The sequence below is a fragment of the Calliphora vicina genome, chromosome 4 (assembly GCF_958450345.1).
Source record: "Calliphora vicina chromosome 4, idCalVici1.1, whole genome shotgun sequence".
Taxonomy (NCBI): domain Eukaryota; kingdom Metazoa; phylum Arthropoda; class Insecta; order Diptera; family Calliphoridae; genus Calliphora; species Calliphora vicina.
The window spans coordinates 115,392,848-115,410,176 of record NC_088783.1 but is presented as its reverse complement, the minus strand read 5'-3'; the positions used below and the strand labels follow the sequence as shown (position 1 = coordinate 115,410,176).

The window sequence follows — 17,329 nt, the reverse complement described above, 5'->3', positions numbered from 1 at the left end:
CATATTTTGAAGAATTTCCTTTAATTTGTTTAACTTTTAGTAGCTATTAACTTGTTTGTGCTTTTCTGAATTCAAATTCCCTACTTTTAATCCGACTATTCTCATTATTTGAAAGATTTTATGGAGTTACTGAACTAGAACAGAACTAGAACAGAACTAGAACAGAACTAGAACAGAACTAGAACAGAACTAGAACAGAACTAGAACAGAACTAGAACAGAACTAGAACAGAACTAGAACAGAACTAGAACAGAACTAGAACAGAACTAGAACAGAACTAGAACAGAACTAGAACAGAACTAGAACAGAACTAGAACAGAACTAGAACTGAACTAGAACAGAACTAGAACAGAACTAGAACAGAACTAGAACAGAACTAGAACAGAACTAGAACAGAACTAGAACAGAACTAGAACAGAACTAGAACAGAACTAGAACAGAACTAGAACAGAACTAGAACAGAACTAGAACAGAACTAGAACAGAACTAGAACAGAACTAGAACAGAACTAGAACAGAACTAGAACAGAACTAGAACAGAACTAGAACAGAACTAGAACAGAACTAGAACAGAACTAGAACAGAACTAGAATTGAACTGAACTAGTTCAGTTTTCCCTAAATTTAATTTCAACTCTTCTAGATTAAAAACTGTCTATTCATTAAGCCCTGTTAACTGTCAACCTAATTCTAATCGATTTCTTAAACTTAAAACTAAATTATTTACATTCAAATTTATTATGTAATTACATTAAAATAATTAAAACTTAATAGTCTGTTATTCATTACTATAAAAATAAAGGAAAACAAAAATTAACTAACTTCTAAACTTCTGAACTCTTGGCCTAACTTACTCTCTTCTCTTACCTCTTACTGGCTACACGCTTTAACATCACACTTCAATACTGTTGAGACTGCCCGAGGAGATATTGTCATTATGACTGCCCAAACGAGAGCGTTGTTTCATCATGGCCGCCCGGGCGGGCATAGGCGAACGTTGAACTCTTGGACTGCCGGCGGCCACAGCAATGGGTATACCCAGACCTCCATTGGGATTACTGGACATGGAATTGACCACACCATTATTAGAGCTGCCGCCAGAAGTTCGCCGTGTCCTTCGTAGAGAAGGTATGCGTGTTGTAAGACCCTCCAAATTCATGTTAGCCTCATGATTGTTGGCCATATTCGAGTTATTCTGGCTATAGGGTAAATTACGTACACTGCGGTCTAGTGTACGTCTCTGTTGATCTAAACAGGGCGTTAGGGGAGCTTGATGACCCGTGGGTGGCAGATGATGTTGATGATGATTCATGGCGGCCATAGAAGTGTGATTGTTGTTTTGATGTGGTGGCACGGGCGGTGGCTGTTGATAGTCCCTTTTGGCCATTAAAGTGGGAGTGGGTGGTGTCTGGTAGTAAGGTTGAGCATGATGAATACCCTGCGATGATAAATGAGTTTGTGAATTAGTTAAATTATTAGTTGCGGCCAATTTGTGGCTCGTAGAGGACGAGGACGATGAGCATGAAGGATTATTGGTGTGTTGGGACTGTTGCTTGGTCGCAGAGGTTGTATGATTTGCTAACTTAATTGTATTCTTGCTGGGTAAGGGTGGCAATGGTTTCGATAAGGGTGAATTGGGATCCAAACCATTGGCTAGAGTTACACCATCGGAGGCCTCTAAAGTTTCACACGATGATGTGGAACGTTGTGGTGGTGTTGCATGTAGATGCTGCATTGCAGACAGGTCCTGTTCGGTATTTAGTTTTTCCGTGCTGTTGTGGCAACTGTTGTTGGTGCTGCTGTTGGTGTTGTTGGTGGTCATGAAGCGCAATTCCATGACGTTACGATTCTAAAATAAATCATGCTGATATTTCTATATCTAAGCTAGCTTCATATTGTTTTTTTTATGTTTAGAGAATACTTTAGAGGCTTAAAATATTTAATATAGTGCGTATTATTTTAAAAGCATTAATTAAAGATAAAGCTGTGTAATAAAAGCAGTGAATTACTTAAATATTTAAAGAATCAAATTAATATTAAGTCATGTCAGTTAACTGCAAAGTTCCATGTCGTTACAAGTTCGGAAAGAAGGAATTTAATAGTTTTTACTACTGCAGAAAAAGGAAACAACTGAAAAGGAAACCCCTTGAAAGTCAGAACTTTCGTCAGCTGTTATACAGTTGTCTAGAGTTATTTCCTGAAATAAAAGAGCTGTTGCTGTGTTGACAATCGGGACGTTCCGGAGCATTGGGCCCAATTGCAGTGGATCATCCATATTTCATCCACAAATCTTAAAAATTTTGTTATAAATTTCAAAAACTTCTGACTGATCTGATGAAACTGAAAATCTTCCGTGATAGTTTAATTGTCAAGGTACCAATAATATAGATAAGGGGTATTTTTTAAGCCCGATAGAACTTACGAAAGGCTTAACTGTCAAACGAACTGTCATACTGTGCTCACTTTCTGACATTTATGATCAGGATACTTTGGCAAATCATCATGAATAGATTGAGACGCTTAAACAACGCTACCAAATTATCCTAATTTACTTTGAAAATCAATTATCTTCATAAATGAAGCAGGAGCTCGCGTCATGCTCAATGGAGATCGTTACCGCTCCTTATGATCAATGATTTTTTTGCTTGAAAATATGGCTGACATTGATCCGGGTGAGATGTGGTTCTACGTGTCATAAGACCGCAACTATCGATTTATTGAAATCAATATTATGCGATAACATGATTTCAAGAAATGGATTTTTCAATTGGCCTCCAAAGCAGAGACCTGCGCCGACTAAATTTCGCGGCGGCGGCGGCGGCTAGCCTACTCAACTACTCAAATTCTAAAAAATTAAAAAAGTGAAATTCTGAAAATTTTATGAAATTACTAAGGAACTTTTATCATAAACGGCGACTATGTTCCAGCCGACTTAAGCCGAAAAAAAATTCGGCGGCGGCTCAGCCGGCTTACAGCAGTAGGCGAAGGTCTCTGCTGCAAAGCCGTGCAATTTGACACCTCTATATTATTTCTTATGGGGCCAGGGGTGAAGTCACTGATTTATGCTGATAAATTGACGACTTGGAGGTCATTATATGTTCGTGTTAAACGTGACATACAAACAGTAATGCTCGAATATCCAAAATTGGACGTCCATTACGACCATATGAACGAAATCATTTAAAAATGTTAATGTCATGTGTTGGTCTTTCGAAGAAAACTAATTTTCTGATTAAAATTTACTTTTTTGTGTTAGTTTTTACAATTTCAAGTTCTATCGGGCTTAGGAAAGCACCCTTTAGATGGGTTTCTTTAAATCAAATTTCAGATTAATTTAAAGTGAAGAATTTGTTGTTGTTGTGCCCTTGGCCGAGTGAACTCGGGTCATTCCGGTGCGTAGAACCGGCTGTCGTGGGAATGGTAAAGAATTTGTAGAACCTTTCGGTTGTTTTTAAGAATTGTAACAAATCAAGTGATTGAAGGCAACGTTTGTCTAACAAATACAAGTTCTATTGGGCTTAAAAAACATCCTTTATATGGGATTTTTTAAATCAAAATTCAGATAAATTTAAAGTGAACAATTTTTAGAATTGTAACAAATCAAATGATAGAAGGTAACATTTGTCTTAACAAATATTAAACTTTCCATGTTTCTGAATCACTTCCTTATAGTTTTCTTCTTTTTTCTCTTGATTTTCAAACTATTTGAGTCCACAAAACATTTTAATACCACAATAGATCATAGTAAACAATAATTTGTGTTAATTTTCATTGACAACTTCACTTGCTCGCTCGGCAATGTTTATGTATGTAACAGAGTTGTATTTGAGAGTATAACGTACAACGAAAGTTAACAAAAATAACGGTAATTTGTTAAAGCAATAAAATGTGGCTAAAAAAGGTGATAAAAAAGTGAAATTTTAAAGAAAGTTTCTTATTAAAGATAGATGAAGATGTCCCATCAGTTTTGCTGTCATTAACATTAATTTAAAAATAGGAATTTTTGCGTAAAGTTCTTTTAAAGCAATAGCACTTAGAATTTTAAAACTAATATAAAGAAATAATTTACAAAATTGTATAAGAAACTTAAAACTATACCAGAAACACAGACGGAATATTTATTTAAAAAATTTTGTAAGAAAAATCACTTAGTTTTAAACAATATTCTGTCCAAGTTTCTGAGCAGCTGATTCAGAAACACGGCCACCAAATAGTATTCAAATTTTAGAAATTAAAATTAAAAAAAATTTCTAATTTTGTAGTGTTTTCATTCCAAAAATTGAGTATAGTTTTGCGCTCTTGTTTCTAAATCATAAAATTAAAATAAATTTACAAAAAAAAGGCTTAAATATAAAAGTGTTTTGGTGTAAAATAAATACTGATGTGCGAATAGTGTAATAAATAGTTAGAGAGGTAATAAATTTTGTATATTTTTGGTGGAAAAAAAATTGCCAGGAAAATCAACACCCTTTAGAATACAACAGCCGTTGAAGCAAATTTACATACAACCCCTTGAATTTTTTTTTTAAATAAAGATGTTTTTTGTTTGATAAGAAGGAAAATATTTTAAAAATTTCAAATAAAATAACTACTAAATTACAATAAAAGCAATAAATAAAGAAATTGATAAAAAAAAGAAACAAAATTTATAAAATCTTAAATGTTAAAAAGAAACCATTAAAATTTTATATAATTTTGATTAAAAATTCCAAAATAGAATAATTGATATATTGGAAACTCTGCTGACAAAGACCTAACTCAGTTGTCAAAAACCTAAGTGGTGAGAATGTATTACCAGCTGTTAAGCAAGAAGTCATTGACCAGCAAGGGGTCAGCTTAATACAGACAAGTGTTAAAATAAATAGAAACTAGTTACATATTTAACTAGTTGTCACCACTTTCTCTCCACTTAGGTTTTTGACAACTGAGTTAGGTCTTTGATAGGAGAGTTTCCGCTCTATGTCTATTCTCTATGGGTAGAACTGTTTTGATTTAGTTTTCACATAGTTTTCTTTTACTAATTCAGGTTTTTGACAACTGAGTTAGGTCTGATCTATGAAAAACTGTTTTTTTTAAGAATTAATGTTTTCATTTTGCTTTTTGTTTCCCTTTTTCCCAAAAACTAAAGTGATAAAGTGCCAATAATTTAAGTTTTTAGAAAAATCATATTCAGGCTCACCTTATCAGCCTCCTGGGCCAAAGGATTTGGTGTGATATTCATGCGTGGCAAGACACCATTCAAACGATGATTGGCCTTGTGATGATTGTTAACACCCATAACTTGGGGTGCTACAAAATCAGCTTGTATATGATCCAATTGCGGTTTATTTTCTTCCACTATAAAAATAAATTCTTGAAAATCAAACAAAATTTTTGAGGTTATATTGAAAATAAAAAAAAATACCTTGAGCTTGGGAATTTTTACGTCTTTTCACGCACAGGCAGGCTGTAATGCAGGCTATTAGCAAAAGAAAGCCGCCACCAGCAGCTCCTGCCACCACGGGGTAAATAGAATTGTCCTCCTCATTGTTATTAGCAGCTGGCTCAATGGAAGGCAAAGCCGGGGCGGGAGTAGTGGGAGATTCTATGAATTAGAAATTTAATTAAACAGGCTATTTTATTAATAATGAATTATTTAACTTACTTTTTGTATGGCCTTGCACAATGGCACTGAATTCCGAGGCGGCCATTTCATTGAACGACTGCAATTTGAATTCATAGGTAGTGCCCGCTTCCAACATGTCTATTTTGAATTTTCTGGTCTGCATGCCATCTACGGTGGCCTTGAGATACTCACCAGCCGACGAGGCTGGCCTATAGTAGGCATAAAAACCATCAACTTCTGTGGCCGCCGAAGAACTATGAGCCAAAGACCACTGCAGCATGACGGCCGATTCAGACAAAGCTTCTATGCGCTGTAATTCAGGCACGGGTAAATTTGATAAATCCAAATCTTCACCTCGTCTTAAGAAAAATTTTGAAGAAGTATTTCCCTCCTTGTTATCGTTATTTGAATACACTGCTATTATTCTAAAACGATAGAAACGATCAGGTTTCAAACCGGTCACGGAAGAGGTAAAGTTTTTATAGCCCTCATTATTGCGATCCATTTTATTGTAGCGTATATCCTCGTTGGTGGTTTGCCAATTTTCTCGGGGTATAGTGCGGGCAGCATCGCCCAGCATGCGATACTGGACCTTAAAGAATTGTATGGGCAGGCCATCGTTTTTGGGCATATACCAGCGCAGCATAACAGAGTCATCGGAAAGCCGGGTGACATTGGGGCGAGAGGGAGGGATCATGGTGGCTAATAAAAAAGGAAATAAAAGAAAAATTTATAAAATATTGTTTGATTAAAAAACTTGATTCAATTCCATTCCGTTTTTTTTATGATTCAAAACTTTGGAGAACTTTTCATTCAGTATTAAATAAAATTTTACAAAATTTCAAGTTTTAAGAAATGTCCAAAAAAGGTACTTTCTTTCCTAATCAACAATTTTCAACTTCCCTTCCAATTAATATTTCCCTTTTTCCAGCCAAGAAAAAACCCAAAGAAATCGACTGGTCGGACGAAGCAAATTTCGATAAAAATCGTTCCCTGGTCTACATTGAACATTCCCTGGAATGTCCCATTTTTACCATGAAAGCTGATGAGTTCTTGCTTTATTTGCAATCAGAAATACCCGAACGACAATTTGTTTTGATACGAAATCACTTTGGTAAATTGGAACCCAGACCGGGAGCCTTTGAAATAGAGTTTTCACAACATGCTCGCACATCTAAACATAATTTGTGGTCGGGTGTAGATAGAGGACCGCCAAGACGTGATAAATTTCCCGCTTTTGAATTACTAATGCCAGAGGTGCAAAGAATTTTAAAGAAATTTTATCCAGATGTGAAAGCAAATGTAGAGGAGGATAGAAATGAGGAGACAAACTAATGAAAAATTGGTAATTTCAATCTGAAATATCTTTAAATTGATGTAAAAAGTACAGAAATCAAATAAAACAATTAAATTGACCAACAATCTTGAAATTTTCTTAGATTTTTAGTGTTGCAAAGTGTTTAAAGTATAATTTAGCAAATACAACCACCTTTATGTGGCCAGACTAACTTTTTATTAACAGTGTTGGTAAATGACAGAAAAATGTTTAAGCAAATTCAACAACCCTGATAAGTAAGACAGCCATGACACATTTTTTTCTGTTATTGTTCTGTAAATTAAGGATGCCAGATGTAGCATTTGTATTAAAATGGGGCAAAATGTGTAGGAAAATATATTTTTCTTTTAAAAAATATAAAAATCTTGATAAATTAACTTGGGTTATAAAAATTTGTAGATTATATAAATGTTCTGGTGAAAACAAAACAAGAACAGAACTAGAACAGAACTAGAACAGAACTAGAACAGAAATAGAACAGAACTAGAACAGAACTAGAACAGAACTAGAACAGAACTAGAACAGAACTGGAACAGAACTAGAACAGAACTAGAACAGAACTAGAACAGAACTAGAACAGAACTAGAACAGAACTAGAACAGAACTAGAACAGAACTAGAACAGAACTAGAACAGAACTAGAACAGAACTAGAACAGAACTAGAACAGAACTAGAACAGAACTAGAACAGAACAGAACTAGAACAGAACTAGAACAGAACTAGAACAGAACTAGAACAGAACTAGAACAGAACTAGAACAGAACAGAACTAGAACAGAACTAGAACAGAACTAGAATAGAACTAGAATAGAACTAGAACAGAACTAGAACTTTAACGAGCATAAAACTCTTAAAAATATTGGTAGCTAAATAAAATTTAACAGAAAGAAGTATCATGCGACCAAATTTCATGGCAATCGGTCCATAATTGGTCATTGCTCCAATTAGAGTATCCAAAAAACCGGAAATTTAAAAAACCGGTTTCCGGTTTTACCGAAAAAGTGCGTTTTTAAAAAAACCGGTTTCGATTATTGTCTTTAAAAAAACCGGTTAAGCAGTTTCGGTTTTTGTCTTCAAAAAAAAACGGTTAACCGATTTATATTAAATTTTTATTCAATGGAAATTTAGCATTTTTGAATTCTTTATGCAATTATTTTATATCTTTTATAGAATGCTACAATTTTCTATAAAAATGGTTTCAAAGTTTTTCATAAATATGTTTGAATGAGCTTTAGAAAATATATTTCATTAAAACCGGTTAACCATCTTACAAAAACCGGTTTGTCAAAAAACCGAAAAGTTAAAAAAACCGAAACCGTTGGAGTTTACATAGATGAAAAAACCGGTTTTCGGTTTAGGATACTCTTGCTCCAAAACAAGGCCCATTTCCGAAAATTACTTTAAAAATATCTTAAAGATTTTGGTATATAAATAAATTTGTACAGTAATTAGTTTCATATAGAAATAAATTACACGATCTGTACATAATTGGTCATAGCTACCATAGCTACTTCTGAAAATCACTCACAAATAAAAATTATTTATTTAAAAAAAAGAAAAAAGTTTTTGCTCATTTTATCAGTGTAGGGTATCATATTTCTAATGTTTTATATTTTTTTTTTTGTTAAGATTTTAATAAATTGTCTTATTTTTGCTTATTTTTTATTAAAATTTTAATATTAATTTAAATTTTAACAAAATTGTTTTTAATTTTACCCTTTTAACACTTAAAAGGGTTAAATTTGCCTTAAAACACACATCTGGCAACATTTTCAAACACTCATTTTAACTAAATACTCACTCATACTAATACAACTCATTGAAAAAGAATAAGCAAAGAGAGCGATAAAAAGCAAAATAAACACAACATAAAAATGGCTGACTCGACTCAGGTAAAGCAAAATACAATGCAACGAAAATCAGTTGCTCATTGAAAGGCCGAGTGAGTGGAGTAAAAAAACGAATAGAAAAAGAGCTAAATTATTTGTGTTTGCGCGCTTTTTTTTTGTTCTTGCTTAACTACTACAATTTACAATAACATTTTGTTGGTGTAACAGAATTTGTTAATGAAAAAAATTAAATAATATAAAGAAGCAAAGAATGAATAGAAAAACCAATAAATAAAGAAATGTTTAATTAAATAGAATAAAAAAGAAACTTAAATTTAAACAAAAAAAATTGTAAAAATGAAAAAAATTAACGAGTCATTATTAAATGAGTCTATTGTTTAGCAAGAGTGAGCTAGACAGCAAGACATTTGTGGACAAGAAATAAGAGTGAGATAAAATTAGAGTGGAAAAAATTGATTTTTTTTCTTTCTGCTTTTGATGGACCATTACACAAAAAAACAAAAGTGATTTACAAAATTGCAAAAAAAAAACAAACGTAAATAATAACAAATAATAAAATATCTATAAAATTAATTAAAAACTGAAACACAAAACAATTTCGTTTGTCGAAATTATTGTATGAGATGTCCGTGGATGGTACACAGGCGGTTACGGTCACTGTAAAAGTGGATGATTCTAATTCAGCCGGTGGTTCAGCTTCCAGCAAGTGTCAAATGTCTTCCTTAACTCCACGTTTTACCCACGAAGAAAAGGAAATTCTGTATACGTTGTTCCATCAGCATGAGGAAGTTATTGATATAAAATTTCGCAAAAAGCAAAGATCAAAGTATTCGGTACGCGATGCCTGGGAGCAAATTGTGCGGGAATTTAATTCGACACCAGGTGTTAGTGCAATGCGTAATCTCAAGCAGATACAAAAGTTTTGGCTAAATGCAAGGTAAAACAAAAAGCCAGCAATTGACCAGCTATACAAAAAAAAATGGTTTGCATTTTATTTAGAAAATTGAAAAACAACAAAAATGCACCTGTTACTTGTAAATTAAAAATTACAACAAAAAAAAAAAGTCAATAACAGGCGGCCTACTAAAAGTGTGGCTAATGTAGAGATTTTGAAAAAAAAAATTTGAGTTTTTTTTGAATTTTGCCACTATTTTTAGGAAATAATGAATGAGTTGTATAATTATAACCTTCACTTTCGTGAGAAGAGTATATCTGCCCAATTATGAATAAAAAATTCCGCGGGAGTTTGTTCCCCAGGAGTTTTTTCCCATTGAATTTGAATAGGAAAAATGAGAATAGGGAAAAAGCTCCAATTTTTATACATAATTGGTTTGTAATTTCTACATTTTTCATTTGCGACCCCATAAAGTATATATATTCTGGATCCTTATAGATAGCCGAGTCGATTAAGCCATGTCCATCAGTCTGTCTGTTGAAATCAATTTTCTGAAGACCCCAGATATCTTTGGGAACCAAATCTTCAATAATTCTGTCAGACATGATTTCGAGAAGTTTGCTATTTTTAGTTCCAAGTACTGTGAAATTACACCGTAAAGTATGTAGAAAATTGGGCCCCCCTCTGAATGACTTGGTTAAACAAGATCCTCTTACTTGTTACTCATTTTCTTTATTTTTACTTTAATTGGCATCACTTACCACTAGTTGTCTCCTAATTTCCGAGTATTTGTGTGAGTCTAGGAGAGTTTTTTTCTTTGGAGTGTTTTAAAAATTATTTCATTTTGCTACTCAGCCAAAATAAATAGCTATTAATTAAACTCATAACAAAGCATTTAATTAACTCACAACAAAAAATATCTTGCACTAACAAACCTTTAATACTTAACTTTATGACAAATATTTTTACATAAATTTATTCTATTGCTAACACCCCTCTCTTTATTTATAAAAATTTTTAGCTTTGCGCAAAAAACCCACAAATATTTTACATTATTTTTATACCTAACGTCAGTCTTTCCTGTTGTGTTTATATCATAAATATTTGTTGTTGTTTTATCTTTTATCAGTTTGTTTTTCTTTTTCTTCTTCGTTTACCCACAACGAGTACAGTTGTGAGTGAGAAATTTTAATGCAAAAAAGAGTCGAGAAAAAATTGTGGGTATATTTTGTTGTTGTTTTTGTTTTGTAAATATTTTGTGTGAGTGACAGTGTGTGTGAGTGTTTATAAGGAATTGAGAGGAGTAGTTTTTTTTTCTCATGATTAGTTGTAAACAAAAGGTAGTAGGAAAAAAAGTGTAGGGTTGTTAAATAACTGTAGTGGCCAGATGTTTAACAATTTTAAAGGGGGATAAAGTAAATTTTAAACAATTTTTAACAAATTTATTAGAAATTCATAAATTATGTAAAATTTTTAATGATTTTTTGAACAGAAATATTACAAAATTGGATTTTAATGATTTAAACAAATTTAAGTTATAAAAAATCTATAAAAAAATAAACATTAAAGAAGAGGAAAAAGAATCTAGATTCTTAAATAAATTTTATATATTTTTTAAAAAATCGGAAAATCGAAAAATCGGGTTTCTGACAAAACGATTATTGGTATAAAATTTAAAAAAAGAACTTTGCGAAAAGAATTTACTTAATTCAAAATTTTCTTACAAAAACCGAATAATTATTCGAATAAACCGTTATTCGGATTAACGATTATTAGTTCTAATTTTATTTAAAATCTATATTGAATAAAAGGGAATTAGAATTTACCTTCAAAATTTTATTAAATTTTCTAAATTATCCAAAAACCTGGTTATTCGGATAAACGATTATTCGCACGAAAATTTCAAAAAAGGCTGCTAAAAATTAACTTGGTAATATTGTGAATTATAATTGTTTAATATTAAAAATTTTATTAATATAGCAAAATTATTCGAAAAACCGGTTATTCGGATAAACGATTATTCGCAGAAAAATTTCCAAAAAAGTTTCAGAAAGTTAACTGAAGTTTGAAATTTTCTGAACTTTGCTTTAAATTAAAAAAATTTAACGAATAAATAAATCGGATTCGATTATTCGAATAAATTGTCAAAAAAAAATGATTAATCGTACTAAAAATATTCAAAATATTTCTTAAATTGCATAAAAAGGAATTATAATTGTTTAATATTCAAAATTTTTTTAAATTTAGCAAAATTATTCGAAAAACCGGTTATTCGGATAAACGATTATTCGCAGAAAAATTTCCAAAAAAGTTTCAAAAAGTTAACTTAAGTTTGAAATTTTCTTAACTTTGCTTTAAATTAAAAAAAATTTGCGAATAATCGGAAAACCGGATTGCAAACTCAACGATTATTCGAACAAATCGCCAACAAAAAAATGATTAATTGTACTAAAAACGAATTATAATTGTTTAATATTCAAAATTTTATTAATATAGCAAAATTATTCGAAAAACCGGTTATTCGGATAAACGATTATTCGCAGAAAAATGCCCAAAAATGTTTGAAAAAGTTAACTTAAGTTTGAAATTTTCTGAACTTTGCTTTAAATTAAAAAAATTTAACAAATAATCGTAAAACCGGATTGCAAACTAAACGATTATTCGAACAAATCGCCAAAAAAAAATGATTAATTGTACTAAAAACGAATTATAATTGTTTAATATTAAAATTTTTATTAATATAGCAAAATTATTCGAAAAACCGGTTATTCGGTTAAACAATTATTCGCAAAAAAATTCCCAAAAAAGTTTCAAAAAGTTAACCTGAGTTTGAAATTTTCTGAACTTTGCTTTAAATTAAAAAATTTAACGAATAATCGTAAAACCGGATTCCAAACTCAACGATTATTCGAACAAATTGCCAAAAAAATGATTAATCGTACTATAAACGAATTATAATTGTTTAATATTCAAAATTTTATTAAAGCAGCAAAATTATTCGAAAACCCGGTTATTCGGTTAAACGATTATTCGGCGTAGAATTCAAAAAATTTAAATTAATTTTGTAATTTTGTGATTATAATTATTCAATATTAATTTTTTTTTTAAATATCAAAATTATTCGAAACTCCAATTATTCGGTTAAACGATTATTCGTTGAAAAATTCCCAAAAAAGTTGCAAAAAGTCAACTAATATTGAATAAAAGTGAATTAAAATGGCTTTATATTAAGAAGATGTTTAAGATATCAAAAATTATTCGAAAACCCGGTTATTCGAGTAAGCGATTAATCGGATAAAAACTCTAAAAAAGTTGCAAAAAGTTAAGCTAGGTTTGAAATTTAAGACACTTCTGCTTATAATTAAAACAAATTTAACGAATAATCGAAAAACCGGTTATTTAAGTTATCGAATATTCTTGCAAAATATAACAATATTTAAAATTGTCAGATAAAAATGAAAATTTATAAGAAAAACCTGTTAGTCGATTAATATTTTAATCGATTAATCGCTTAAAAACCTTAACTTTTATCAAAATTTAAAAAAAAAAAATTTATCTGAATTTTTCCCTTTCAGACTCCGAAAACAATACCCTTTCCGCAGTAATCAAAAAAACCAAAACACAAGTAACGACAGCAATGGCAGTCTGCATATGAAAGACGATGAACAACACCATCATGTCATCAAAGATGAGCCCGAATTTCACATGTCCAACAATGAAAACTCCGAACAAAATGAACAGGCCGAATCGTTTGAAGAAATGGAAATGGAAACGAGTGGCGTCAATGACATCGATGATGACCCTTTAGATGCACAACAACAGCAGCAGCAACAACAGCAGCAACAACAACAGCAGCAACAGCATCATCAACAACAATTGCAGCAGCAAGTACAGCAAGCGGCCACCATACATACGCAACAAATCAGCGTAGATCAAATATCGGCAGAGAAATTAACGCTCAATGATTTATTACAATTTAAGACCACACGACCCCGGGAGGAGATTATTCTACAGATAAAACATCCAGCTGATGCCACGGGTAAGAGGACAATTATTTTAATTTATTTGAAAAAGTTTTGATTTTCTTTGAAAATTTGTGTTTTAGGAGCTCAAATCACCATACCTTCACCCACACGCATTACCATACCCAGCCATCATCAGCCGCAACAGCACACTATGGCCACCATAACGGCCAATGGTTTTAATCAACAGATTATTAGTGAAATCAAACCGCAACAGATCACACTGGCTCAGTATCAGGCACAACAACAGCTGCAGCAGCAGCAATTGGCTCAACAGCAGCAACAGCAATTGGCCCAACAGGCACAGCTGGCGGTGCTGCAGCAGCAACAACAACAGCAGCAGCAACAGGCTGCAGCAGCCGCCGCTGCTGTTGCCCAACAGCAACATCAGCAGCAGCAGCAACAACAGCAGCAGCAACAGCAGGTCAAAATGCAGCTACAAACACCCACCACGCAATTTGCCACCGCCACACCCACCTTCACCTTCAGTGCCTTGCCAACAGCGGCAGTTGCCACCAGTCAACACAACAACAACACCTTAACCACCAACAATCCCAATATCACCACTCTAACCACCAACAATCCCACACTGACCGCCAATTTGGTGAGCTCAGCTGCACCAGCGGCCATTACCAGCACTGCCCAGGACAGTTACGAGGAGAAAATCAATTATTTTAAACTCAAAGAAGCTGAACTGCGTTACAAAGAGCAACAGGTTGCTTTAGAGAAAAAGAAAATCGAATTGTCGCATGCCCAAGATCAACTAAAACACTTAAGAGAAGTGCATCGCCTGCAAGTGGAGGAATTGAAAATGAAAATACGCATTTTGCAGGAAGAGGAGAAGCAATTGCAAAAGGCTACTTCCCCCCTGGGCAGTTAAAAAGAATTTTACTCCCCCACTATCATAAACAATTGTCTTAAGTTTTAAGTTTTATTTCACTTAACAGGTATTTTTAACATTTTGATTGTGTTTATTTTAGTTTATTTCTTTTTTTAATCTATTGTAATATTTATAAATTAGTTTAGGTTTTTTTTTATATAAGAAAATGTTCATGTTTAAGACATCTTAATGGCAAAATTGAAAATGTATGTTTAACATAACTAACATAGAGTATTTGTAAAGTTTACAACACAAATATGACAACATTAAACAATTTAAAATTAAAAAAAAAAAAACAAAATTGTACTCTGGTTTGGAAAAAGCAACAAATATTGGAAAATAGTCTTTTTTTAACCTCAAAATATTCATATTTTTTGTCAGCTGCTGTAGGAATCTTTTGTTTATATATTTACAATTTAACCACTGTCATTTAATCATAATGGCAAAATTTATATGTATGTTTAACATAACATAGTGTATTTGTATAGTTATATATATATTTGTAATTAAAAAGAAAAATCATTAATTAAGTCATTAAGTAATATAAAAAATTTAGTTCTTTTTTTTTAAAAAAATTTCATTTTCCGATTAATGTAATGCAAAAATAATCAAAAAAGAATCAAATAAAACTGGATATAAAGTTACAAAACAAGGAACTTTTTAAAAAAAACAAATATTTATAAAGAATTTAATAGAAAATTTCGAGAAATGTTTTACCAATGACTAAAATTGCTATTTTTAGTATTTTTTCCCTTCAGACTTGCCCCGTTCCTGGATCTAAAGAACAATTAACAGTATTACAACTTAATTTAACATTTTTATAATGATTCTCCTTAAGACTTGTCCCGTTCCTGGAGCTAAAGGACAATTAGTAAACTTTACTATCCAACAACCATATTTTTGCCAACGAAAATCACTCACAGGTTTGAATTTAAGCAATTTCCCTTAAGACTTGCACCGATCCTCGAACTAAATGACAATTATCAGTTTACTATAACATAATTTAACATTTTTATAATGATACTCCTTAAGACTTGTCCCGTTCCTGGAGCTAAATGACAATTAGTAAACTTTACTATCCCAAATCAATATTTTAGCCAACGAAAATCACTTACAGCTTTGAATTTAGGTATAAAATTAGAGGATTATCTCTGAAATACAAATACTGCAGCTGAATTACACACTTGTGAAACAATTTCCCATAAGACTTGCCCCGATCCTGGAACTAAATGACAATTAGCAGTTTACTCTAACATAATTAATCATTTTTATAAAGATTCTCCTTAAGACTTGTCCCGTTCCTGGAACTAAAGGACAATTAGTAAACCTTACTATCCAAAATCAATATTTTTGATAACGAAAATCACTTTCGAAACTATTTTCCTTAAGACTTCTGGATCTAAGATACATTTTGTAGTATATTCTAACCAAATTTCTCACTTTTGAAATAATTCTCCTTAAGACTTGCCCCGATCCTGGAGCTAAAGGACAATTAGTAAACTTTACTATCCAAAAACAATATTTTTGCCAATGAAAATTACTCACAGTTTTGAATTTAGGCATAAAATTAGAGGATTATCTCTCAAATATAAATGCTGCTGGTAAATTACACACTTTCGAAATAATTTCCCTTAAGACTTGCCCCGATCCTGGAACTAAATGACAATTAGCAGTTTATTACAACTTAATTTAACATTTTTGTAATGATTCTCCTTAAGACTTGTCCCGTTCCTGGAGCTAAAGTACTATTAGTAAACTCTACTATCCAAAACCAATATTTTAGCCAACGAAAATCACTCACAGGTTTGAATTTAAACAATTTCCCTTAAGACTTGAACCGTTCCTGGAACTAAATGACAATTAGCAGTTTACTATAACATAATTAATCATTTTTATAAAGATTCTCCTTAAGACTTGCCCCGTTCCTGGAGCTAAAGGACAATTAGTAAACTTTACTACACAAAACCAATAATTTTGCCCACGAAAAAGACTCACGGGTTTTAATTTAAACAATTTCCCATAAGACTTGCCCCGATCCTGGAACTAAATGACAATTAGCAGTTTAGTACAACTTAATTTAACATTTTTGTAATGATTCTCCTTAAGACTTGTCCCGTTCCTGGAGCTAAAGGACAATTAGTAAACCTTACTATCCAAAAACAATATTTTTGCCAACGAAAATCACTCACAGGTTTTAATTAGGCATAAAATTAGAGGATTATCTCTGAAATACAAATGCTGCAGCTGAATTACACACTTTTGAAACAATTTCCCTTAAGACTTGCCCCGATCCCGGAACTAAATGACAATTAGCAGTTTAGTACAACTTAATTTAACATTTTTATGATGATTCTCCTTAAGACTTGTCCCGTTCCTGGAGCTAAAGGACAATTAGTAAACCTTACTACCCAAAAACAACATTTTTGCCAGCGAAAATCACTTTCGAAACTATTTTCCTTCCGCTCCTGGATCTAAGTTACATTTTATAGTATATTCTAACCAAATTCCTCACTTTCGAAATGATGCTCCTTAAGACTTGCCCGGATCCTGGATCTAAACACCCATTACTAAACTTTTCTATCCAAAACGTGTAATATAACCAACAAAAATCACTTATACATTTGAATTAAGCTATAAAATTAGAAGATAATCCCTCAATTCCAAATGTCCCAGGTAAATTGAAGTAATTTTCTGTGAGACTAACTCCGGTACTGGATGTAAACCCAAAGTTTTAAAGTATCACT

At 32.0% G+C, this 17,329-nt stretch overlaps 3 protein-coding genes across 3 annotated transcripts in view; 2 read left to right on the top strand and 1 right to left on the bottom strand.

The window, feature by feature from the left end:
* Positions 1-670: 670 nt before the first annotated feature.
* The window catches only part of boi (brother of ihog), a 100,000-nt gene continuing 83,341 nt past the window's right edge, over positions 671-17,329 (bottom strand). Inside the window, exons 7-10 of the mRNA XM_065508534.1 lie at positions 5,643-6,305; positions 5,403-5,582; positions 5,178-5,335; positions 671-1,436 (exon numbers count right to left, since the gene is read on the bottom strand). Coding sequence (XP_065364606.1) covers positions 891-1,436; positions 5,178-5,335; positions 5,403-5,582; positions 5,643-6,305 — 1,547 coding nt within the window. The 3' untranslated portion in view covers positions 671-890. The remainder of the gene's footprint in view (positions 1,437-5,177; positions 5,336-5,402; positions 5,583-5,642; positions 6,306-17,329) is intronic.
* Positions 6,385-6,994, top strand: LOC135957742 (selenoprotein BthD). The gene is made up of 2 exons (XM_065508536.1): positions 6,385-6,471; positions 6,535-6,994. Exons 1-2 carry the CDS (start codon positions 6,459-6,461, stop codon positions 6,936-6,938), a joined length of 417 nt encoding a protein of 138 aa, XP_065364608.1. The 5' UTR covers positions 6,385-6,458; the 3' UTR covers positions 6,939-6,994.
* On the top strand, positions 8,875-15,237 carry z (zeste). Its single transcript, XM_065508535.1, has 3 exons — positions 8,875-9,725; positions 13,259-13,722; positions 13,789-15,237. The coding sequence occupies exons 1-3, from the start codon at positions 9,412-9,414 to the stop codon at positions 14,583-14,585; spliced, it is 1,575 nt and encodes a 524-aa protein (XP_065364607.1). The 5' UTR covers positions 8,875-9,411; the 3' UTR covers positions 14,586-15,237.